Source organism: Leptosomus discolor, chromosome 8, assembly GCF_034619465.1.
Source record: "Leptosomus discolor isolate bLepDis1 chromosome 8, bLepDis1.hap2, whole genome shotgun sequence".
Lineage (NCBI taxonomy): Eukaryota > Metazoa > Chordata > Aves > Leptosomiformes > Leptosomidae > Leptosomus > Leptosomus discolor.
In genome coordinates, this window is record NC_141398.1 from 27,822,143 (window position 1) to 27,848,330 (window position 26,188).

General features: G+C 40.1%; 1 protein-coding gene across 1 annotated transcript; it reads right to left on the reverse strand.

Moving 5' to 3' along the window:
* Positions 1-815: 815 nt before the first annotated feature.
* KDSR (3-ketodihydrosphingosine reductase) lies at positions 816-22,923 on the reverse strand. The gene is made up of 10 exons (XM_086469180.1): positions 22,816-22,923; positions 15,208-15,297; positions 14,019-14,075; positions 10,121-10,186; positions 9,869-9,964; positions 8,625-8,816; positions 6,737-6,820; positions 3,240-3,323; positions 1,293-1,394; positions 816-959 (listed from the first exon to the last, which is right to left on the reverse strand). The coding sequence occupies exons 1-10, from the start codon at positions 22,921-22,923 to the stop codon at positions 840-842; spliced, it is 999 nt and encodes a 332-aa protein (XP_086325306.1). The 3' UTR covers positions 816-839.
* Between the last annotated feature and the right edge of the window lie 3,265 nt (positions 22,924-26,188).

Below are 26,188 nucleotides of genomic sequence, written 5' to 3' on the forward strand. Positions count from 1 at the left end.
AGTAGCATTAAGCTACTTTCCTTTCCAGAGCAAAAACTGGCAGATAAGGAAAATTAAGTTTCTGTAAAAACTGTACTTTATTTCAATGGCTTAAAATGCTGAAAGTCATAATCAACACAACTGATACTGGTTTGATGGTTTTTGTTCACAACATACTTCAAAGGCCAGAAGAGCTACAGACCCGATCACGTCTCCTAGCGTTTCTCTGTGGGAACGGGCTCTTCATCTCCCTTTAGAAAGTACGCATATATTAAACCATACTTTTTAATTACTCCCAGACTGAGAAAGCTTGGATCATACAAATGTATCTGCCATCTTAAGGTTTCCATAGTTGCATATTGGATAGAATAAGGAAAGCTGTCATTGACAGAAGGATCTGTAGATTGGCCAACAGAAAAGTTAACATTCTAAATTAAAAACAGTCCCAAAAAGTTAGCAAAAGGTACCAACTTGTTCAGGGGACTTCAATCTACTTCAGCCAAGTCTGTCATGGTACTTATTTTGTCCATAAGCACCAAAGTGAGAAAACTTAAGCATTTGTCCAGAATTACCGAACATAGTCCATTCTCAAATTCTACTCTGCAAATCAGTTACAAGCTTCCCAAATTCTCTCCAACTCAAATCACCAAAAAAACCAACTTAATCCTCATTCACACTTTTGCATAGTTTGGCATTTTCTGGAGTCATACTTCGTTTTCTTTCATAGCTTTTTGAGGCGACTCATCTGTCACAAATGCAAGTACTTCCAGTCTAAATCCTTCAGGAGAAAAACTGAGTCTCACTTAAGCAGCAAGCTGTCCAGGACTGTCTGACATTCTTCTTTCAAGTCAAAGTAAAGATTACTCAGTTTTATCTGTACTTTCAGATTTTTCCCTTTGCATCATGCAGCGACGAACTATGCTGTCAAAACTTCCTAGGTAAAATAGGCCAATGATGCGAAAAATGCCCATGCAAACAACCTGAAAACAGAGAAACATCTTTCAATTAATTTAAGATCCTGGATTGCAGCACATCATTTACTTGTGAAATAAAAATGTTCCAGGCAGCTATGTTATATAATCTCAAGCAAACTCACTCATGAAAACCATCATAACTATGTAACAGTTCAGGACTGAGTAGCAGGTAGCAATCTTAGCTTTCCCACAAACTTGCTGCTTCAGCTTGAAAAAAACAAGTCTCCACAGTATTAACGGCCATTTGATGACAAATAATCAATGTTTGCATAGTGATCTACATTTTAAAGTATTTTAAACTATAAGAAATTGTGACTACAGGGCCTTCCCAAATCTTACCTGCTGAAGACCTTCAGTAATAGAAGTGACTGGTGACATTCCACTTGTCAATATTGACAGCATGTAACCGTCTGATCCAACTGAGCTGTTAAAATTCCCTTGCTGGATGAAGGAAAACAGCAATTAAGAAAAAAGTAATTTACCCAGTTGTGGCACATCATGTTGTGTGTTATTTCAACCGCTGTTCTTGATGAACATAGCTGACTGATGTCACTAACAACAAATATTTTTATGTAAAAAAAATTAACACAATTAAGAATCAGAATATTCAAAAATATTTTGTGCTATACAGCAACATTCCAAAAGGCATGCACTTAAAAATGGACAAGGAAGTTAACCTCTTTAGAGAGAGGTGTGCTAAATTACTGCAGATTTCTTTACAGGATAGAAAGGTTCTAAATTTCTTCTTGAAGCAATGCTTGATGGTCTCCCTGTCTGTAATGTATTTGAGACACAGAATTACACTCTAACTCTGCCAGATCACCAATCAGTACTATAATTGTAGAACAAAATACTGCTTGCCTTTTGTTAAAATTAGCTTGCTATCCCATGAGATTTGGCAGGGAGGTGCATTTCAAATGCTAGGTAGCAAGTCCTCCATCTACAGCAAAGATTTTTAACTTGCCCTCCTCAAAACCACGAGATACACAGCCGGGTAAGCAATTCAGCTGGCGGAACAGGGGGAACACACACCAGGAAAAAGTTGTTTGGTTGGCTGGTTTGCCTACTTATCAGGAAAATTGCAGCTCAATAGCTCTGACTCCCAGCCTTCTCCCATTTGTTTCCAGCAGACTTTATGCTAGAAAACAGACTTTCTGAAACACTGCAGGACCAAATCTATGGAATGCAGAACTGAAAGGAGAGGGTGGTGCTCCTGAATCAGGCTTAGGAGTGCATCTATGAAAAGCAGCAGAGGATATGAGATTTGGTAGTTTCTCAACACACACTTGAGAGGACTGCGAGTTCCTACAGTACAGAGCTACCTTTTAATTTCTATTTTAGTGTCTCAGCTGATGGCCTGACTTCATAAAGACCATGTCTTAACAAATATATCATCCAAAGTGCTGGAAAGCATGGTGTAGAAATACCAGATGCTTAAGATTAGAGAGCAGATTAGTTTTCCTTAAGCACCAAAGCAGAATACTGTGTGAGGTAGTACTCACTTTTAAAACTCATCGCGCCCAAAACAGACATCAATTTTGTGTTTATGTGCTGTATTTGTGAAAATATTGTAAAAACTTCAAACACCTGCTGTAGTGTAAATCATGTTGAAAAATCAAGAGTACTTGAACTGCAAAATAATTTTAGAATTCAATTGCTGTGCTTTATGAACGCGACATTTCATGTTTGTTTCCATTCTGAAGTGCTGTATTAAGCATTCAAGCATGCCATAGCACAAAACATATTAAAAAATTCCTCAGAAAGGCAATACACCTTTAATCACAAAGAGCAGCATTTTACGTATTTTAATCACTCATAAATCACATACTTAAGACATTAAAAGCCAAAAAGGCTAGACTGCTTTCATTTATTGTAAAATCATTTTTACACGAACTCATCTTCAAGAAAAATAAGACAGTCCAACAAACTTTTGAGGTTAGACAAATGGTATTTGATACATAAAAAGTCAATGAAGTTTAGTGCTTTAAAGTCATAATCTGCATTTGAGACATTGCATCACACTAATGCATCATTTTGTTCTGTCTAGCATACAGTTTCAGATACTTCTTTGTTCCAAGAGATTGTATAAAATCACTTGTGGGCGCAGAGGCAAAAGAATAATAAAGAAAATATTTCTTGTTCAAACTAACCAGCAAAGAGTAGTGTTTTGTGTAAACTGATTTTGCATTTAGCTTAGCCATTGTCTTACAGTCTTAAACAAGCATTACATGCGATCCCAGCCTCTAACTTTAAAAGGAACATACTTTAAAAACATAATTTACTTACTATGGCATCTTTGACTATAACCCTGGCGACTTGTTCTGCTTGGCAAACAGATGAGGTTTCAGAAATTAGCTTCGTCTCTAAGGGCTTTAGCAGAAAAACACCAATATAAGTTTGACTAACAACATACAGGAGAGAAGAACATGAAGGTCTTTGTCATTGATGACACCACTGTTAGCAAGTGGTATCATACTGTCACCTAAAACATCCACCTAGAAAAAGGTAAAAGCACCTTCATAAATAATAGTCTAATTTTATGAAGGGAAATGACAGTATTTCCTTGAGTAGTAGGGGTTTTTTAATAGTTTAATACTAATAAAATATGAAAAGGTGGTTGGGTTTTTTCCCCCCCAATATTTTATTTTCAGAATCTATCAAAATGCTTAAACTATGTTTCCTCAACACCTGTATTAGTTCATTTATGTTTTTTGTCAGAAATGAAGTAAAAGATAGGCCTGAAATATTTTAAGGTCCTACAAAACTATTATTTTTTTTTGTTTTTAAATTTCTCAAACTCTACACACTGGTGTCCACCAAAATCCATCACTGCATTTTATTTCTTCATGTTTTAGAGCATTTAAGCCACTTTACCTCACTAGAAAAAAGCAATTATGGCAGTTATTTTAGCAATCACAGTTTCTTTCACCAAAAAAAAGCTCCAAACAAGTCTGGTCTGTTAGAAAGGGCAAAAATGCACTTTAAAGTATTTAGATGCATGTTTGTCATTCACATACTTTTAACAAATAAAACAACAATGGAGCTAACTGTACAGCAAGCTATTTAAATGCTCAATATGTTAAGACAGTGGATTGAGAGCAGCCCTGGGGAGAAGGACTTGGGGGTGCTGGTGGATGAAAAGCTGGACATGAGCCAGCAAGGTGTGCTCACAGCCCAGAAAGCCAATGACATCCTCGGCTGCATCAAGAGAAGTGTGGCCAGCAGGTCGAGGGAGGTGATTCTGCCCCTTTGTTCTGCCCTCATGAGACCCCCATCTGGAGTGCTGTGTCAAGCTCTGGAGCCCCCAACACAAGAAAGACATGGAGCTGTTGGAGCGGGTCCAGAGGAGGGCTACCAAGATGGTCAGAGGGTTGGAACCCCTTTCCTACAAGGACAGGCTGAGAGCATTTTGCTTGTTCAGCCTGGAAAAAGAAAAGGCTCCGGGGAGACCTTTAGTGGCCTTCAGTACTTAAGGAGGGCCTACAGGAATGGTGGGGAGGGACTTTTTACAAGGGCCTGCAGTGATAGGACGAGGGGTAACGGTTGGAAGCTGGCAAAGGGCAGGTTTAGACTAGATACAAGGAAGGAGTTCTTCACCCAGATGGTGGTGAGACACTGGAACAGGTTGCCCAGAGAGGCTGTGGCTGCACCCTCCCTGGCAGTGTTCAAGGCCAGGCTGGATGGAGCCTTGAGCAACCTGGTCTGGTGGAAGGTGTCTCTGCCATGGCAGGGGGGTTGGAACCAGATGATCTTTGAGGTCACTTCCAACCCAAAACATTCTGTGATTCTACAGATTGTTCTGTTGATGAAGAAAAAAGTGCTAAATTAACGAGAAGAGAGTACTGGGTCGCAAATCGACTTCTTGTAATGGCTAATTCAGTTACATTTAATAACAAAATTTAATTGAAACACTCAAATACTGGGACTAGTTTAATTCCTAGATTTAATACTTTAAAAAAGCACTTCTAGGGAAGAGCTGAACAACTACAGGTTTCTCTCTCATTATCAATCCAAAGTACTACAGAAATTAAATTTCACAGAAACAGGCCCATTTCCAAATATCTGTAGGACTGTGAATCCTGGTTTGACTGACTGGGCTCATTGAAAACTTTTAGTATGTGTATTTTAAGAGGAGCAGGGGGGGAAGTCATCATAGAATCATTAAGCTGGAAGAGACCTCTAAGGTCATCAAGTCCAATTGTCAACCCAATACCACCATCGGTGCCTTTGCCAGCAGAAATCACATACAAACACCTTTTACGTGCTTTCCTACAGTGATACAGCTTATATCATCAGATCTCCATCTCATATCCCCTAAGACTTTTGAGCTTACTAGCCAATATCAACCAAATCTGAAAGAGATAGAAGGGTGTCAACAGTAACTAAAATACTCTAAGTTTGAGAAAAAATTAGCAGCTGTTCAGAGGCAACAGCTGAAGTTAATGACATGTTGATATTCATGATATTCAATGATTACAGAGAAAAATAGCCTAGTTCTAAACAAATGCAAACTACAGAGACAGATGTCTAAGTAGTATTCAATAAATGCAAAAATAATAAATGAGTATCTGAACTGTCAGAAAACGCAACATTGCAGAGATGTAAGGTGCCCTATCACGATAGCAGTACGTCACCCAAAGACTTCATGTATGCTAAAACAAAGTAGAATTCTTTGCTTAAAAAGCAAATAAGCTAAATACTACTGAATCTCTTTTAAAGGGAAATCTTAAGACGAACAGTGCATTTTGCTGGTGGCTGTATTTCCCTGAAAAAGGCTACCACAAAAGAATAAAAGCCCAGAGACTATGCAAGCTATACAAGTATCTGTAGATGTCTAATTCTGGCACTTTCTGTGGATGTGTGGGAGTATACATTTAATACAGAATATCTATATCAAGAAATGATAACGTTAAGAATTGTGTTACACAATCCCTACCAATTCCTACACAAAGGGTGAAAGACAAAATGGAATTCAACCCCAGTTTCCTATTATACACGATGGGGCATCTTGAAAAGGCTGATCTTGGATACCAGGTTTCTAGTTCACAGTATGCAAATAAAAATAAGATCCATTTTTCTCTGATTACCTGATACTTCAGTCTGAACAGGGAGCCTGAATGTAGTTTTTTGAAATTACACTTCATGTGTAAGGACGTGCCAAATGAGGAGAGGAGACTGAATTTTTAAAGGTCAAAACTTTCACTTTCAAGGCAGCCAAACGAAAAAGGCCTACTGCTGACACACCCTTCTGGAAAGTGATACTGCCATTTGCACTACAAACACAATGCAAGAGTTTTCTTCCTACTTTAATACTAGACAACAGCCACTCTTGAATGGTGTCATCACATATATTCACACAGCATGGTTAGTTTGCAGACTTCACTGAAGGAACTGAGGTTTATTTTGATCTGTCACATCTATCAGAACAACTGCATATTATCAAAGACATGAAACTGAAATATTATTTTTGGCTCATCAAGCTTTGATATCAACACAAGTAGTGGTTTTACAGTTTACCATTCCACAACAATACCTCGATCGTGTACAGAAAGACCTTGCAGTGTTTCAGATATTAAAGGTAGGTAGTTCTTCCATTTAAAGCCAGAACAATAAACTACACAAATTCTCCTACAAGCCATTTAACTTTGAGTAGTTAAGTTGATAAAATTGAAGTGAAAAAAGAAAAACAGACATTACTATGAAAGTGAACGAAATCTGAAATGCATTGCTTACTATGAAGTGAAGCTACAAAAACATTATAGTATTACTGAAGGACAATTTACCTTTGTTTTACTTTCTTCTGCAAAGCCAGGTGTGTCAGTATCTGGAGGATAGGCCACTGTTACATAGACATTATAAGGTTTCACCTGTATTTTACAAAAGTAAGTGTTATCTTAATACTGACAGCCTTTACATGACTCTCATAACTTCAATAATTCCTCTTGTACCAAAGAGATAAAGCAAGTATGCATTTAAATTGCTTCTATTCTTAAGTCACCCTCATATTCAGCACTAGCAAGACTCAGCAGATTTTAGAAAGATGGTTGCATTGTTTCATTTAATAAAAAATATCTAAAAACTTTGCACTTGATGTAAATTATTTGACCAATCTAAGTGTTTTTTAAGACATTTAGGAGGAATATGAAAATAGTTTAGCTCTATAATTTTAACAATTTAAAATTAAAAAAAAAAAAAAGACTAAACTGTTGCCAAACACCAGTACCCAACTTTCATAAACACAAGACCAAAAAGGCTTTAACCGAGGCTTATTAGCCTGCTTTTTTGGTGTTGTTTAAGTCTACATTATTTTCACTGCTGGACAAATATGAGAAAAAAATGTAAAATTCAAATTTGGTATCTTTAAGAGGTAAACTCAAGTCACAAGGCTTTTCAACCCATGGTATAAACTTGCATGGGGTCAAAGCCTAAGGAGACAAAATAACAAGTAGAAAAATGTGAGGAAAAATGGAAGATCTCATGTCAAGGATTACATTTAGTTATGTTATTTGTATGCATGTGTCAGAATTAGATCACTTACTGCACTACTCTTCAGAAACTACTACAATGCAAATCTGTGCTCTAATACAAATAGAGAAGCTTTAAATGAAAATATTCAGAGGGCTAAGATAAAGCAAAGTATCGTAAAGCGCTAAGCATTTTTATTTATATTATGAAACATGCGATATTGAAAACACTTACTGAAATACCACATCACAGGTCAATAAATGCCCTATTTTTAGTTTTGAGTAATTCAGTCTGCACAAAAATATCTGTCACCAGTCTGAAGAAAGACCCTGCAGTCACATTGTTCTACTTGGCAGGCCAGAGGTGATTAGAGGCAGTTTTACCCCACATTCTTATCCTAATCAAGGCATACAACTACATTAAACGGAAGACAGTAATGACAGGGATTATGCAAGGGTCTAGAACCAAACACAGACACTTAATATATAATCACTTAATTAAAATATACATTCTTAACAGAAGAATAGGGGATGTAATTTTCAAAACAATTTTACCTGTCTTATTACAATGCACTCATTAACCTCATTCCATTGAATAATGAAAACAGTGCTTGTTTGGTTTTTAATCTTGATTTAAGCATAAGCTTCGATCATTGCAGTATAAAAAAAATTCATATATATCAAAATTTAGAAGCTTGAACCACTGTCAACATGCCTTTTTTAAATTTTTTTTTTGGATAATTCTCAAATTCTAGCTTGCAAGTTTTACTGTTTCATGTGGTTCACATGCCACTTATGGCCTCACAAACAAGCTGGGAATCACTGGCCTGCCCTTCAGGCATCCATGGGGTCTTCAATGTAATTCTGCGCTTAGAGCCATGAAAAAAATCTCTACTCAAGACTTAAAATCCAAGTCTTTCAGTTAAAATAAAAGGTTAAAAAAATGTCTGCACATGTGGTCATCTTTAGTTCTAGGAACAGATTCAATCTATTCCCTCTTATGCAATTGAAATCAGCTTAGTTTCTGAAACCCCACACAGAGCAATAGGATTGTACTGCTGCCAAAAAAAGGGCCAACATAGCACACGTATCAGCAGTGCTGCATGAGACAAATAGAGAACTACTTGAATAAAAATGTGCTGTGCTACTAGTCAAAAAACAGTATTTTTGTTTACAATCAAAAATACTCAAATTATTGCGCACATACCTCCATTTGCAGGGCTTCAGCCAACCCTCGAAGAGCAAACTTTGTTGGAGAATAAGCTGTATAACCAAACAGGCCTAATTGCCCAGCCTGAGATGATACAAACACAATCCTTCCCATTCTTCGTTCCTTCATGGTAGCAATTACTGCTCGACTCGGGTAAACACTACCCAGATAATTGACTGCCATTAGTCTCTGTATAAACGATATTAATGTGGTATTTGAGCCATAGATTCAGAATCCTTCAGCTGTTTGGTATTATTTATAGAAAATCCCTATTTCAGTCTGCTTTAACAATGAGGTTCACTAGATTTGTAGTTCTAACAGCTGGCAGAAGAAACAACAATTGTTTTCTATTCTACAGCTTCATAGATTTATATAGCTAAAAATCTCACTTCAAGCCAAAAGAAATCCAGTCTATCTACGAGTTTTAATAGGATCCAGGATACTGATAATACCGTGAACCATATGGCCTTTAAGGAAAAAAGGTGAATATTTGAGGGAAAAATCTAACCTGAACAGTGTCCAGGAAGCAATCCATTTACGCACCATGTATGTAAACATATTGAAATGAAAGTTTAAACAGCTTCCTAAAAGGGGAACAGGAAAAATTCTATGTATTTATGCATTTCAGAGATTTTAATCTTTGACAGGGTAAGGGGAAGTCTTTAATTTCGCTCTCTAGAAGACCTAAACCACAACTGATAGCCTATACAGGCAATAAAATGGATGATTCGTATTTATTATAAAGTTATGTCTGTTCAGTATTTTCAGATGACTCAATGTTATCTGTAGATGACTGGGGCCTAAAGTAACCAAAATACAGGGGTTTGGGGGGTGGGTTTGATCCTTTCATCAGAGCAGCAACTTCTTAAGCTGCAAACAATTTGTGCACCTCTGAGCTGAACACTGATAACAGCCAAATTTTTCATAAACAGGTTAAAAATATTAAAACCAAAAATCTTCACCAGAAAAAAACGTGAAATGTGAAATTCAGTGCCTTTCACAGTACATTGAACTATAAGAATACATGCCAGGCTTTTCTGCCATCTGGAGGACTCTGTCCCAGAGGGAGAATCCACTGTTCTGACCCATAGTTACTTGAAAAATTAGAGGCAATCCTCGCAAACCTAAAGATACATTCTAATTCTGACAGCTACCACGAATCAAGACACAGGAATGTAATCTGTTAGAATGGTTGAGTGAGAAATCATCATATAATAAAGTGAAAATGTATGCTCACTCACTTCAAAAGAATTCACTTCAATATCCTCAAATTTTCCTGTAACTGAAGTTCCTGCACAGTTTACAAGCATGTCAACTGGCCCCAGCTTCTCCTGAGCCTGGAAGAGATGATGGAGGTTAAAATGTTCTTTAGCAGGAAAAAAAAAAAAAACTTCCTATAGCACAGTATCACTATAAGAAACTACTTCCATTAGAAATACATCACACACAGACAAGCTTCTTAAGATAGACAGGTGAATGAGTTACTTCCTCACCTGTTTTAGAACATTCTCCACCTGTTCGTAGTCTTTAGATACATCAACAGAAATACATAGTACAACCTAGAAAAGGAAAGTGAAAGAACACTTTTACAACACAGTAAGTCCAGTAACCATTGACTCAGAGCCTTTCAAAATGAAACAAAACCCAATGATGTATCTTTTCCAGTAAAACAAGTCTTTTTGACAGGACAGTCTGCACTTCTCCCACACTGGATAAAGCAATCCCTGCCCCCTCCTTGCTCCTCTGCCTCACACACACAAATTCTCGTATAATAAAGATGGTATTAAGAATGAACAAGCACTCTGGGATCTTCAAAGCAGCTACTCATGTACAAAGTTTCACTTCTAATTTACTGTACTAAGACACACTATGATTCAAGTTATGTACACAGAGTTTAATAAAAACTACTCTAAAGCAGTCAAAATTCAACACTGCTACATTCAACTTTCATCAGTGCTAAACACAAGCCAAACCATTTCTATAGTTTAGGCTCATCTTTAAGAAAAAAACATATTATTCTTTTTCCACATCATAGAAAGGCATGGTTGGAGTGTTGCTGTGAAACTGAAGCATCAGCACTGCAAACAAACTCTTCCAAAATTTATACATGAAGTGTTAAAAGCTTGCTAACTTTAGTATTGGCAATGCATGCTACCCACTTTTCTCATAAAATTTTTTTCAAAGAATAGCAGTAAACTCAGTTGCATCCTGTTTAATTGAGACATGTCAAGGACAAAACTAAAATAAAAATTCTATGAGAAACTGACTAGTAGTCAGTGTCATAAACATCTAAGAAGTGAAGACTACTTGTCTGGTAACCAGGGATTATGGGTTTTAGTTTGAAAGACAAAGAAAAATGAAAATACACACTGGCCCGCGGGGACAGGCAGATGACAAAAACCAGATGACAGCGATATCCAAGTTTTGTTGCAGCTAAGAGTTAAGCCCTGTTTTTCTTGAAAGTTACCGATTATTTTCAGCAAGATGATCCCAGAATCCACGTTTTGAGGTACCTTCAAATCAATTTCTGGACAAAGGAAGCACTGCCTTTGGGTTACCACTTACAAACTGTAAGATCACTATGAACTCCAGCTTGGCCAGGTATTGACAAATAAGCTATCCTCTCTGCTGAGCAATCAGCAGAGCTTTGGGGCAATTCATCTTGGAAGGAAAAACAATCTCATCTCACAATAAAAGGAGGGACTCCTGTATTCTTGTTCCAATTTCTATCCTTTCTGTTACTTTGGACAATTCACTTAAACTCAGTTCGAGGCGAAATAAAACAAAGTCATCATCAGTTTCTAACAAGTATCATCATGGCCACTTGTCATGGAGCACGTGGCCACACACACACAAAAAAGAAGCTTACTACAGTGTAACTAACTGCTTTGGCAGCTAGTCATTTGAGTTCTGCCTCTGGTCAGACTGCAACACTTCTGAGCTGCATAAACAGAATCTGCTCGCCATTCCTGTACAGCAGGTTGGCTATTCCTGCCTCCCAGCACTGTGTGTAGTTGGACATTTGAGGAAACTTGTGGCACAAGTTATTGGCAGGTCTGCATGCATCTCCCCTTAGGGCATTTATTACATTTTGGTAATATTTATCTTTTACATAAGTTCAAGAACAAAATAGCAGTTGAACAAAACCAATATTGATTTATTATCTGGATACTTTTGTAAGATCAGTAAAGAGGTTAAAAACCACAGTTCTGCATCAAAATTGGGGCAACTGGTTAATATATCAGATTGCATAGATTAGTTATTCATAATGTGAACAACACAATCTGGAATTACCACAGCTTTTATTGACAACTATCACAATATAGAATTCACCTCTTTGCTTCTATTATCACACTTACTTTCTTCTGCTACAATATACTGATTAACTTCACTCCAACGCATGCACTATAGATCCGCGCCTAGGACACTGAATATGCTGCCAGATATAGTCCAATATCCCCAGTCCTGTTTCTCACCTTTTGTTCTAAATATGGTGTGCGATCATTAATAAAGCTTTCACAATAAAAGATCAGTTCAACTCCCACTAAATAGCTGGGAACATTCTATATTGGGAAAAGGATTAAAAAAAAATTGCAAAACCACCTCTAAGGGCAAGGACTTTGTTCCGTTGCGCACTATACCCATAAAGGCTGCACTGTCAGTACTCTAAATAAATAGCACACAAACGCTGAACACCGAAATGCATGTAGATGTCAGACCCTGGTTGTCAGTGCAACCTGGTTTCTTGTATATATCCAAGAGCTGAACGGTGACAGCATATGCTGTCATGTAAGTAATCTTTCCAGAGGGTCTTTGCCTCTTAGCTCGGCATCTAACTAACAGTCTCTGTGTATGTGATCCTATCAGACAACATCTTTCTCTACACTCTTTCAGCAAGCCTTTTGTACAGCTTCTCTCAGCAGCTACCCTCACTTCCCAGCTTCTGATCTGCTGTTCCAGTGTGAGCTCTGCCCCAGACTCCTTGCTTTTTCCAGTTCTGTTCTCTGCATTTAGATCAGGCAGGCTTCCCTGTGACCTTGTCTACAGCCCAACAACAGCTACAGAAGAGCCAGCCTACCTAACACCCCCACTGCCTCTGCTGAACCTGGCTGCAGGTCGAAAGCTGCTTCTATAAAAGCGCTTCTGTTCAGTCCACACTGGAGCTTGCTCAACCTTGAAGGTACTTTTGGAGATTTTAACTGAAACTTTGGTGAACATGTATTAAGTAATATCTGTTTTAAGTCTGCATCTATCAAGCTTGGAGAGATTTTAACAAGAACATCCTGACACAGTGTTTGACAAGGGATTAACTTTAATGCTAAGCTTGGGAAACTACTAGAGCTGCTAAAAGAAAACTGTTATTGGGATTTATTTGCTTGCTTGTTTGTTTTAAATGAGCAAAATATAGTTTCTCCTCACCTCAAATGGCTTAGTTTTTCAAATAAAGTTGATCTGAGTAAGGCAACATGCACAGAAAAAAAAAAAATCAGCTTAAGCCATTTGATAAAAATATAAGGAAGTGAAGACAGAACCTTATCTTATAAATGGAGATATTAAATTTTTTTATCAGCTAGTACTAACATTACTGCCTCTGAATATTCGGCTTTTTCCATCGCTTCTTTTCAACAGAATATCCAATTTATCAATTAAAATTCCTTTTCACAGACAAATAAATTGCTTATACCTGTAATCATGAAAGTAACAAAAAAGTTCTGGAACACAAGAAAGGAGAAATCAAAGATGTTAACGGTCTCAATAGTGCTTCCCCTCTCCCCTTGAATTTTAACATTTCATCTTGAAGTTGCCTATTTTGAACACAGGAAGCTTACCTATTTCAAGCTAGTACTTCCACAAGCTCCAAAACAGTGTCTTTATGCACAAGGACTCTATCTATTCATCAAAGCAGCTTCAGCGTTTAAAGTCTCAGAACTTCACAAATTTAACTTGTCTATCTGTTACAGTACTTTGCTAGGAAAAGGAATATACAAGTATGATGTAGTGAACTAAACCCGGAACAAGTATCTAAACCTCTTAAGACAATTGCTGTATTCACGAATGGCAAAAAGCAAGTGATTTGAAAAAAAAAATTGAAAAATACAAAGGCTTATCAAGCAACAGTAAATTGCAGCTATTCAAAAAAAGTGTACTACAGCAGAAGACATCAATCTTCTTGTATAAGAACAGCAGGCTAATGCACTAGCTAGGCAACATCAAATGCAGCAGAGTTCAGAACATCTCACGTAAGCAGATGGGTATTTTTTTTTAATTCAAATACTGAGTCCTCACTCATTTTTGTCCAACAGCTGTGTTTTGAAGACAGTACTACTGAACTATGTTGCAGTGACTATCTTAAACAAAACACACAACAGCCATTGTTATCAGTGATCTTACCTGCTTGTCATTAACATAATACTTTTCTATTTCCTTCTTTGTCTGCAACAGCTTGTTCTGAAATGGATACAAGAACAGTTAAAGCACTGCAGTTGAGAGCAATATTAGTCTTCAGTATTTCAATAAGGCTTAAAAACATTCCCTAAACCCCAAAAAAGTTATCCTCAACTTGTTAACAACACTTCACTACTGTCACTTTACAGATTTATGCACATACAATGAAAACAAAATCCATGAAGCTACCAGAGCTCGCTTTTCTGTTTCACTTCATCTTCTAAAGCCACTACCGACTCCTATAATAGATTTAATGCTTTTGTTTCATACAAATACATCAAGCACCTAAGACAGCAGGTATTAATTTTTCTCCTGTATTTTGCTTCTATTTCATAATTATCTAATATTACATAGACTATTCTGAAGAACAATCACTGTCATTGAATTAACATAAAAATTGAACTAAAATTTGGTAAATTGAAATTGTCAGTCCTTTCAAGAAAAATTGTGTTAATTCTGGCTCCATTCAAGGTTATGCAAAGTAAGTTCTCCAGTATAAGTAAATTATCAGAGAGCTAGGATTGAGCCCTCCTCCCCCCCCCCAAAAATTAAGTGCTTTTATTTCCTGTTTTTTCTCTATAAATAAAATAACAACCCAATTATGAAAACAGAGTCATTCCAACTACATTCCGAGTACCTCTTAGTTAAAACAAACAAACAAACAAAAACCACAACAAAGCAACCCTTTTTCCTCCAAAGCTGTCTTGACCAGTTTTTCGCTAGTAAAAAGTATGATACAATGCTGATTAGACAACAAAATACTCTGTGAATTTTAAGAATTGCCTTTAATCCCCCAGTTGTCACTTACTGCAGGGAAATTCTACAGTTTTGAAGAATATAGGGGGTTTCCTGCTTTTGTCCTCTGCCTCAGATCTAGACACTGAAGTAATGAACGCCATTAACAGAAATGATAGCACTGGCAGAGTTATAAGGCAAGCTAATAACAAATTCCATGTTGGGCTACACTCCTTAAAAAGGCAGCCACCCCTGCCACTCAAATGCATTAATTTGAAATGCTTAGGATCCCCTTAAAATATGCACTGAAGACAGTATGAATAAATTACCAATTCCAAAATTACTGCCCACCTATACAGATTTTGTGAACAGAGTTTAGCCAGTAAAAATACACACTTACCTCATCCCTTGCAATCAGTGTTATGAAAGCACCTTGCTTGTAACATTCAATAGCAATACATTTTCCAATTCCACTGGAGCCTCCAGTTACCTAAAAGTTGTTCAAAACCAGCAGTGTTAGTCCACTATTCTCATCTCTTCTCCCATGTGATAAAAGCCAACCCAAATGAAAACCCTAAAAATATACTGAAATTAAAATATCACCCAAAGAGGTATGGCTACAGCAGATACACTAAAGTTAGTTCACTTACTGAGTATGAATGAAAAGCAAGATCTGAATAATCGATTAGCATTTGTTTCTACCCCAAAAGCAGTTTTACCTCAGTGGCATTTTTTTTTCTCATTTCTTAGATCAAGCACACTTAGACCCACGCCCACATTGGCTCTCTCACATGCTTTTGACTCAGTTCTGTATGTTATTTCTAAAAACAGAAGTAGTTACAAGTTTTAAATCATTCTTAACACTAGCCATAATAATACAACTACATACTGCCCCTCCATACCCAGTCACAGTAGAAATTATTTGTAAAATTAACAATTATAGACTGCCTGCTGAAGATATAATCACATAAACAAACAGAAAATACCGTATTTCTTATTTAAAAAAAAAAAAATCCATTAATTCAACAGCTTGCCCTCTGTAGAGTATTTCTGTCTGGACCCTGAACTGCCTGTGTCATCCTGCAATTCTAGTTTTGTGAGGATGCCAGTACCTAAACTTCCACTACCTCTTCTTCTTCTTCTAAACTGTAACACCAATTAGTCTTATACACAAATAAGAAATTAATAGTTAGTGTATAGACAAATGCAGAGGGATGACTATAGCCCTGCATCACATACTGCAGGAGGATATGCTGCCAAATGATACTAATGTACCAGTTAAAGTCACCTTAACGCCTCTCTCAGTTCCCTGAATAAACCTACTTACGAACTCTGTGTGGAACAAGATGTAGATGACATTCCTGACCTCTCTTTTTGACTAAAATAAAAATATCTGCCTGTTTGACATTGCCTTTAGATAACTTGTTCATTTAAGTGCAGTCTCAGTCTGCATGTGCCTTCAGTACTTAAACACTGGTATCTTCCTTATATATACTCAAATTATTTGAATTTTCTTTTAACAGCATATTAAACAGCGATAATTGAGAAAATATTGGATCAAAATGCCCAGAAGCAGCTATTGTAAAAAAATTCTGTTGATTAAACGAGTTCTGAAATACAGATTTCCTAATAATTAGAAAAAAGTGATTCAGATTGCTCTGGAAATCTGTGGGTTTTGTTCTTTATCAAAACCTTTCATAAGGCTTCAGAGAAAGTAAGGTATCATCACCTCCATTTTAAGTATGAGAAAATGGAGGCATTGAGCTAACTAGTGGAAGAGCGAAGACCCTCAATTTTTAACTACACACCCTATCAAAAGTCTTGTGTTATCTCCTCATCTGCCAAGGCCTCAGTTTTGTTTTCAGTTACAGGCTATCCTTAAAATTCTTTCCACTCCTGGAGGCAATACAGTCAGAATAGTCAGAAGTACATTCCCATGAGTCACTAAACTCTTCTTTCATATGAGTATTTTATCGCTAACCTTCAAAAATAGCTTGGTGTAAACCAAATGATCCCAGTAAACAAAGATTTACAACATGGCCCATGGTTTCCAACTGGTTTGTCTGCAGTCATAAATGGCCCAAGAATGTAACATTCACAAAGACTAATTTAATCTCTTTAGGCTTCCTCCATTGGTAGAGATAGCTGCTTCAGATTAGCCTTCTGAAAGATTATAGCTTCACGCTACACTAACCTTTGAGGACGACTCCAAGATGCACGTCCTGTTTTAGAAAGGAGAAACCTGGTCTGCAGTGTTCTGAACCAGGGGTAACTACTTCCAAAGCAAATGAAGCCCGTAAGAGTGCGAGTGTTAGTTAACAATTTGGGACTTCAGCAGAAACCTAGAATTAATTTAATGCTTCATGATGGAAACAAGTTAAGAACATTAATGTATTTGCAAAATAGCCTGCAAGATTTCAGTCCATCTCTCAAAAAAGTGAAAAGACTCCATTTGATACATTCAGGCAGACCTCAGTTCCACAGCACTCAAGAGCTGCTTCTACAGATTTTCAACAGCAGCAGGTACACCAGCACATGAACTAATCCATGTGCATGGACAACTGCTCCAATTTTTGGCACAGCACAGAGAGAGAGCTGATTACTACCTGCACAAACTGCTGAGTATCATGAACAGGTCGACACACCAGTGCTTGAGGAATTCTTTGAAGGTGGAGGCACTGACACCAAACCTCTGGCTTACCAGACAATGCTAATGTTAGTTTCAGAAAGACAAGGTCTGAAGTCACACAAGAAACAGAAAAAGGAAGTTTTTATTCACAGTCACACGGAAGAAACTGGACAGGGCTCATGTCAGATAGGTCAATGACAAAGGGCAATATCGATTAGCTGGGAACTTTAGCATTCAGGTGGGAGGCTCTTACTAATATGTACATCTTTCAGGAACACCATGAATGCTAATGTGACAGAAAAAAAAAAAAGAAAATCCCTTACACTAGTGAAAATTTTGCTTTGTGCTACAATGAAGCAAGCCTACGCAAATCTGTACGTCAAGAGGGTAAGTTATTAACGCAGATGCTCAGAATTAAAGGAAGAGCACACATCCACTCCATTAAACAAGATGTTATTACTGTTACTTACCCTTGTGGCCAATAGTTCCACAGTGTTACTGCATTTCATTAGTTCCAGCCATTTGAATTGCCACTGATCCTGTTTTTAAATTTCGCTGTAACCCAGCCTCAGAGGAGTTAGCAAGAATAAAAATCTGGTCACAGCAACTCAAAATACAGACTAATTTCTTGTCAGGAAGGGACAATTAAATCCTAGCATTAATTCAGATGTTCAGAACACAATACTACCAGCCCCTGAGCAGTGTTACTGAGCTGTTCCTATGTTTGAGAAGAAGAGGTACCAAATTAGCTATTTCAAAAAGAAGCCTCCAACTTCTCGAGCCATGATCCTTGGTAACAGAGGTCAGCTTCTAAGGATCATAGGGTTTATTTCCCCCTTGATAAATGCAAATGTTGGGGTGAGGTACAGAGAACTGCTGTGTTTGACTTTCAAATTCAAGATACTAGGAATTCACTTCAACTGATCAGACAGTCCAACTCCAAATTAACACAACTGTCATCAGGAATGATCAAAATAAAGACTTGACTGATATGGTATCTCCAACAGAGCTTATTAACTTTCACTTAGCACTGGATGCAAGCTGGCTTCATGCTTTTAGACAGTGCTCTGACAGAAAGTTCCACTGAAACGGAACATCCCTGTAATCTGCTCGAAGTGGTCAGTATGCCTGACTAGACTCAAAATGACGTCTTGTTGAACCACTCGGATGCATCCAAACCACAGATCATATCACTCCCAACACAAGAGCTACAATGCTGAGACGCCAAGATTGGCTGTCCTTAAAGCTGACTGCAGTTACCCAGTTGGGCTCTGCCCAGAAGTGGTGAAACTGCTTCTAGGCTAAACGCCTAAACACCCTTACACATGTGGATTTAGCATGATCATCCTGAACTGTGTCCAAGCGAAAGGCCCTTTTCTATCTGAATGGGAGACAGCCCCAAGCAGAGAACATCTTTACATTTCTTGCCATTGTTAGTCCACCAACTTTGATAAACTACATTCATATCACTGAGATCTTGTGGGTTTTTTTGCAGAAATTTCAACTCTGTTTTAGAAAGATTAAGGCTGAAATAAGGAAGGGAAGGTTAGCATTGGTATTTCAGCAAAGACACTTTCTAAACATCACTCATGAAATTTACAGAAGGCTCTTTGCCCAAACATCTTCAGTTTTTGTTGCATTCTGCTCCATCAAGCAAAGCACCTTTGTAGAGAAATTGAAAGAAAGAGGAGAGAGAACGTGTGTAGGGAAGGCGTTAACATCCCTGACAAAGGGCAGTTAAATGTGATGCACACCAAGCAGTAATGACTGCCTTATCCTGTTTTCATTCTCCTGTCTACTGTTACAACCAGCTACCAAAATAATGGTTTATTCTCACAGAATGGGTGATGTGTGCTACTATGTAGCCCAAGACCCAAGAAGGGAGTTAAAGCCAATGGTAAAACAAAAGATGTATATAAGAGTCTTACAGATTTCAAAGCACAGAGAAGTTCAGCACAAGAAGCAGCAGCTCTACATTATACTCTTTATTCGAGAACACTTTCCTAGTCGTGCTAGAAACAAAGCAAGTAGTATTACACACCTAAAAGGCACCTTGTTTTAAATAAGCTAAGCCTGATGCTTGAGCCAATTTGATAGCAGAGAACTCCTTTTTCTTTAAAGCTGCTCACTGGGGTCACCATAATACACAGCAGATGAGAAGAGGGAAAAAAACCCACAAGATTAGACCATTAATAATTTGACGTTCTGTAGACTCTCACTCTGAGTAACAGTCCTTTTCTAAGAAAAAGAGACTCCTACAATCATGATTCCTCCAGAAAGCATGTCTCGCCTAACACAGCGAGCACTCCTGCCATGCAAATGACACTGGGAAAGGACAGAGAGAAAAAACTCTGCTTCAAATTTCCATCCCAAAAGGCAACTAGAGCCTCAGCCATAACTCAAACATCTATTAACCATAACTGTTAGGAGAGAGAAATACTTTCTATGAAGGATTAAGAGTGAAAACAAGGCTGGCTCAAGTTGAAAATTCAGTAACTGGTATGTAACAGCCTCTGAAGTTGTCCAGTGACTTTCCTTCAGAAATGTAACAGACATTTTCATCACACTTTCAACTGACCGCCAGAAAGAAGAGTTTCTAGATATGACTGACTTTTTCCACTTTATAAAAACAATTTATTCAAGTATATCTTGAAAAATTTTATTTACTGTGCAACGGTAATCACCTGCCCTCTTGAGAGAGACTAACCAGCTGAATGCACAATTTGCAGGTCTTGATTCCTTTACTCTTTATTTCAAGACTGGGTTTAACTGAGGCCTGACAAAAATTACCAAATGTTAATCTACAGTCTTACCTGAATCAAGTCATAAACTAAAAAGAATCTACATATGCAGATACTTAAACTCAAACAGATTTTGATAGTCTTCTGTGAGAAGACTTCAAAGAAGTCCTTCGATAATGTTATGGACTTAAATATTTTAATTAAGTCTCTCAGTCATTTCAGTAGCAGCGGACACTTACTCCCAGTATATAAGAATTCATTTTACACACACAACGTAGAAAGCCTCCCTGAACAAAACTTCTGATTTACAGTACCATCACCCAATATTCTTCCCTATGTACTACACTAGAAAATTTGAAATCCAAACATACAGGTGTCCAGCATTATTAACAGCATCTACAAATCTAAGAACTAGTGAACTCTGAAACAACTGCTCCATATTTCATTAGGTTGCATGAATACATTAAGAGCATAACTAAAGTCAAAATAAAACAAGTGTTCTGCCAGTGATGACACCAATAAAACTGTTTACCTGCAGGTTTTGAGTTGTATCATCAAGTTAAATACATCTACAGCCTTATCCTCTGCCAATATGTCGTCACTTCTGTAGCTGGACTCCTAATTTTATAAGGCTTGCCAGAATACTGTTTTTGAGACTTCTACTTGTATCGAATTGACCTTAAACTGCTAATATAATTAGTGTCAACAGTTGGAGGTCCTTCCAACAAGAATATTCTCAGAATTTTCAATGTAAACTTTTTTAAGTTAACCATTTTTATTAGAAGAACCAACACAAGTAGCTTTTAAAGAGTTTAATCACAAAGAATAGACAAAAAATTGAGATAATCACGATACATAAAAATTATATTTTTTGAAAAAAAAAAACCTCACAACAGAATTTTGGAATAAAATCCACTAAAACTTTTTATTGTTTGCTATTCTATTTCTGCATAAAAGTCACAGAAGGGCCTTAAGTCTGCTTCACCTTTGCTTTTACACAGTATTGAAGAGTTTCTAAAACCCTATCGAAGTGTTCTTCCTTAACAAGCATTACTTCTGTGGGAAGAGCCATAACCAGAGAACCTTAATGCCAGCTCGAACACACCTCACACCGTATATGATGCTGTAAAGCCAGTTACAGCATCCAAGTAACATCTATTGCATAAAGCAACTTGGGCATACTGTTGTAACTTGGACAGGTCTAAATCATCCTGGGGACAGCCTCCTCCAAAAAGGAGCTCCAAAAATAATAATAAAAAATCGGAATCAAAACAAAAAAGGCACCGCACAGACTCATAAAAAAATAAAAGTAATTAACTTGGAGCAGCTGTAAATTCACTTGCACCTAAAAGGTCTAATTCTGGATCATCCCAAACTCCCACTGTAATAAAGGGCACCAGCAAGCACTATTCACCCCCTAAAAGCAAATTTAACCAAACAGTAAACTACACCTTCTCTGCATAGATCACCCCTTCAGGATTTAAAGCTTTAAAAGCTGATTCTAGGACCTTGATTCTTCCAGATGCTTAACTCATTTGTTCTCATGTGTCCAAATTCACTACTTTGTGATCCACCTGAAAGCACCTGGGTATTGGTCTTTTCCCTCCCTCCCTCAAGCCATGCACCCATACAACTTCCAGTGGTGTACTACTCACGGACTGTTTTGACAGTATGGTCATCCAAAGGCCTCCTTCTAAAGACTTAACTTCTACCATCTTGACTACACGCAGTCGAAATACTGCTATTGGACACTGATATCTATGTACTTAAAGGCGAAAATGTGCACGAGTGTTGTCTGACCAGTTCCCTTGTACTAAGTCTTCCAATTGCCTCACATCTGACTTGTTTTTCAGACCAAGGAAACCATAGATTTTGCCTTTTGTTTGTGAGCGCACTCAACACTTAAATACCGTGGGAGATGCTAAATGAAAACAAAACTCAAGGCAACCGGTAACTTCGAGTACAAAAGGAATGTCTCAAAAAGTCAACACTAAGACCGAAGACTGTTTGCATTTCTGGTGACTCAGAAGATCGCCTTAAGCCATCCGAGACAGCCAGCGGTTGTCAGTCATCAGCACAGGCCATTTCCTTATCGTTCGGACCTGTGGCTCCACGTTTTGGTAGCTCGGGGTGCTACAGCAAGCTGCCAAGACTCCTCGCGAACCAGCGAGCACCCTGAACGCTGAACCCCCCACCCCCAGAGCGGCCCTTTGCCGCCAGCCCCCTCCGGCTGCTGCTCAACACCGGCCCGCGGGGACTCGCCGCCGCACCCCGCCCTGCCCCCGCCGCTCCCGCGGTCGAGAACCCTCCTCCGCTCATCCCCCGGGAGCAGGGCCTTCCCCGCGGGGGCCCCTATGGCCGCCATACCCTCCGCCTGCCGGGGGACGCTCCTCCCCACAGCGCTGTGCGCCCACCTCGCAGGGAGCAGACCCCCCCCCCCCCCCCTCCCTTATCACCCGACCCAGCGGACAAAGCGGCAGGGGGCGACCCAGGCGGAAGCCCCCCCCCCCCCCCCCCTTCCCTCGCGGCGGGGAAGGCGCGGAGGCCGAGCAGCGGCCCGTCACCGGCCCTGCTCCCTCAGCGCGGGGCAGAAAGGGAGGGCGAGGAGGACCCCTTCCTCCCGGGGCGCCTCACTCACCACGACGTGAGCGCCAGGCAGCTTGAGGGGCTTGGGGCTGATGAGCGGCGACACCATATAGAGGAGGAGGACGAAGGCCACGATGAAGGCGACCGCCAGGAGCAGCATGGCTCGGGCTGCGCTGGCGGAGGGGTGGCGGCGGGCGGGGGACGAAGCCCGGCGGGGGGCGGCGGCGGCAGCAGCAGCAGCAGCTCCTACTGCTGCTGCTGCGGGGAGGGGGCGCCGACCGCAGCCCGGCGCAGCAGCCGCCCGCCTGCGCCGCGGCACCTGGCGGGAGGGGGAAGGCGCTGCCACGGGGCGAGTGAGGAGGTGGAGGAGGGCAGTCCAGCCGCCACTCCGCGGCCTGATTGGCTGCCGGAGCAGGCGCGGGCCTGCGCGCTCGGATTGGTCGGGGGGGGGAAGTTGGCCGCGGATTGGCTGAGGGGCGGGACGGCACTCGGAGATTGGAGCCCGAGGTGTTTTCAGGGTCAGCGTTGGAGGCAAAGGGCAGCGAGGAAGAGATTCCCTCTCGAGGCGATAAGGTCGGGCTGGTGCCCCCTACGGGCGGAGTGGCGGCCCTGCGCCTGCAGCCCCCCGGGGTCTTTGCCCGGGGCGGGTGGGGCCTTTGGCCCATCACGTGGGGCGGGCGGCCGCTTCCCGCCAAAGGGGTGGGCGGGGCCGGTCTGGACTGATCCTGCGGCGCCCGTGAGGGGAGGAGAGGGTGGGGTGGGGGTAGCCGGCCGGCACCGCGCCCCGGGTGGGTGGCTGCCGGGGCCCGGGGCAGAGGGAAGGCTCCTCCGCGGGCGACCGAAGAGCCTCGGTCAGAAGGACTCGGCCCTTGTGAAGGTGCCGGCTGTTAGCGAGAGGCCTGCGTGGGGGCGTCCCCGTCCCGCGGGTCTAGGGGCGGCCGGGGGGCGCCCACTCGCTGTGGAGACGGGTGTACTCAGCGTTAGCCCTGAACCCCCTTCGCGGGGCAATAACCTCTTTGGGAGGGGGAGGAAAAAAATAAAGTTATGTTGGTTAGCTAGGGCAATATTAAGCACTTATCTCGACTTCCTCGTGTGTTTGCAAAAATGTCTTGACTATCAAGCACCTGTTTGCACATAAACTTAAATATGCTGCCCGAGGGTACCAACTGACGTGATGAAAACGGTGGAGATGCGTCGGACCGTTTCTGTGACACGCACTCGGCAAGGGACGAGAGCAAAGGGTGCTCGTTTATGTGGGAAAACGTCATGTGTCAGTGAGGTAGAACACATAAACGTAAATTACCATGAAAGGTAATTCACTGACTTTTTCCACAGACGGGTTTTAAAGCCTATTTTACATTATTGCCTCCAGTAAAACCAGATGTGGATTCTGTGAGACTCAGTTTTCAGAGCAGTTGAGCTCCACCGGTTTCTGCTGGCTGCAGGTGGAGCTAAAGCTGCTCCCTTGTTCCAAAATCTAAATCAGAAATTTTTTTCGGCATGCTGGGTGAAACTACAGGTTTTTCATGTTATTCACATGAAAAAAAGATAAAAGCATGGCTTTCTGTTTTAAGCATAATAGTAGAACAAAAATTAAAACAAAGAAACAAAAAACCCTTCCAGAGGAGTCCAAATAAAATAATTCCTTATATTTGACTTAGATATTTAGATATTTATTTAGTATAAATGGCTGCATTTGATATTTTTTAATTTAAAGTATAATTATTTGTAACTGAAAAACCCCCTCAACTTTTTCTCACTAGTTGTTATGCAGTCATTGGTTGTACAAAATAGTTTACAAAAAAAAAAAAAAAAACAAACAAAAAAAAAACCAAAAACCCCTAGGCAAGAGGGTGTGCAGAAGGGTGTGAAGATAATACTGGAGAGGAGATTAGAAGTAGTGAGTAGGCGGAAATGGGAACAGAGATGTGGGCGGGGATTATGCAGTTTTCAAGGTGAGAACAAAGAACCTGAATTTGATTCAGCAAAAGGATGAGAAACAAAGAATTACTCCTGAAATGGGATTGACCTGGAATGTCTTCTGTGGCATTTTGAGCTCAGTGCTGCAGAGGTAAGGTATAAGGAAGTGAGAGCAAGAAGTTGTGCCTAATAAGATGCTAGGTGCTCCAGTGCCAACAATGGAAGCTGACTAGCGATCCATCCAAGAAAAGACAGTATGTTGATTGTATTGTTAGCAGAAGACAAAATAAGATGTGGACTGGAAAAAGCAGCAACTAAAGAAATCAAAGTAGTCATTTAAACATAGCAACAAATTTGTGAATTGGTAATACTACGACATGAACGGCTGAGATTAGAAGTGTCCTGATCATCTTCTTAAAAGATAAATGTTCCCAAAACATACCAGGTACATGTAAAAGAAGTATGACTTGTTTTAAGGTGCCTTCAGGAGAATGGATGAAGTTTTAGAAGAGCAGATAGGGAGGTTGCAGCCTGCAGCCTCTAGAGTCACTTGTATTGTGCCGGACTATTCACTTGCTGAATTTTCTGGTTGTGTTTTCTGCATATTGGGAAGAAGGAGGGGAGACCAGGATCTACAGGCTACGCTGTGATAAAGCATGAGATCTTGATGTAATTTGCATCCAGCCTGTCCTACTGCATTTAGAAAAAGAAATAGCAGTGAAAGAGTGACTTCCATGGCCAACGAAAGCAACTTTTTCCTTTTATCCTTCCAAATTGCTTTCTTTTCTAGGCTTCCCCCCCCCCCTTTTTTTTTTTTTTTGTAGCAAGCATAGGTGTGGCACGCATCAGCCCTCTTAAGAAATGAGCATTAATGGTTACAAGAGGTTAGAGCCATGTCAGTGATTCTGTGGAGCTCCAGGTTTCAGAATAATGGCAGCCTAGACGGCTGGTTCCTGTCAACCAATTTTCTTGATTCCTTATCTCCTGAGGAAGAATAGCTAGTAGGAACGTAAGAGCTGCTGCATTTGGTTGGAAAAGGATCTGTCTAACGCCCTGCCTTCCCTGACAGCTGTCTGGAGGGGATGCTTGAGAAAGAGGGAAGAAACCATGGCCTGTATATGGTGGTGACTAGTGTAGTGTGACTGAAATACGTATCACATCCAGCTATCTGCCTGGCTGTGCCTCCCAAACAAAAAAACAGGCCCCCTGTAGCTGGACGACAGCTTGTATGCTCGTCATCACGCTGGGCAGAGACCACAGAGTTGTCCTTGTGTTGCATGGTGAAACGGCTCCCAGAGCACGACCTAGGCCAGAATACCCTGTCCAGGTACCCTCTCTGCTGGAGAGCTGTTGGGCTGATCTCGTGGCTCTTCCTAGAAGGAGATTTCCAGTGCTGCCATACTCAGCGTATCACCCAGGAGGTGCTTGCTTGCGGCGGGGACAGATCCCAGCTGCTCCAAGTGCCTTTGTCATGATGAACTGGGGCAGGGCTGATGGCCCAGGGC

Coding starts and splice junctions, on each gene's coding strand:
- KDSR (XM_086469180.1), bottom strand. CDS start 22,923: ATGCTGCTCCTGGCGGTCGCCTTCATCGTGGCCTTCGTCCTCCTCCTC. Junction 15,298..22,815: donor TGCCTGGCGCTCACGTCGTG/GTGAGTGAGGCG, acceptor AACAACTTTTAG/GTAACTGGAGGCTCCAGTGG. Junction 6,821..8,624: donor CTGAAGCCCTGCAAATGGAG/GTATGTGCGCAA, acceptor TGTAAAATACAG/GTGAAACCTTATAATGTCTA.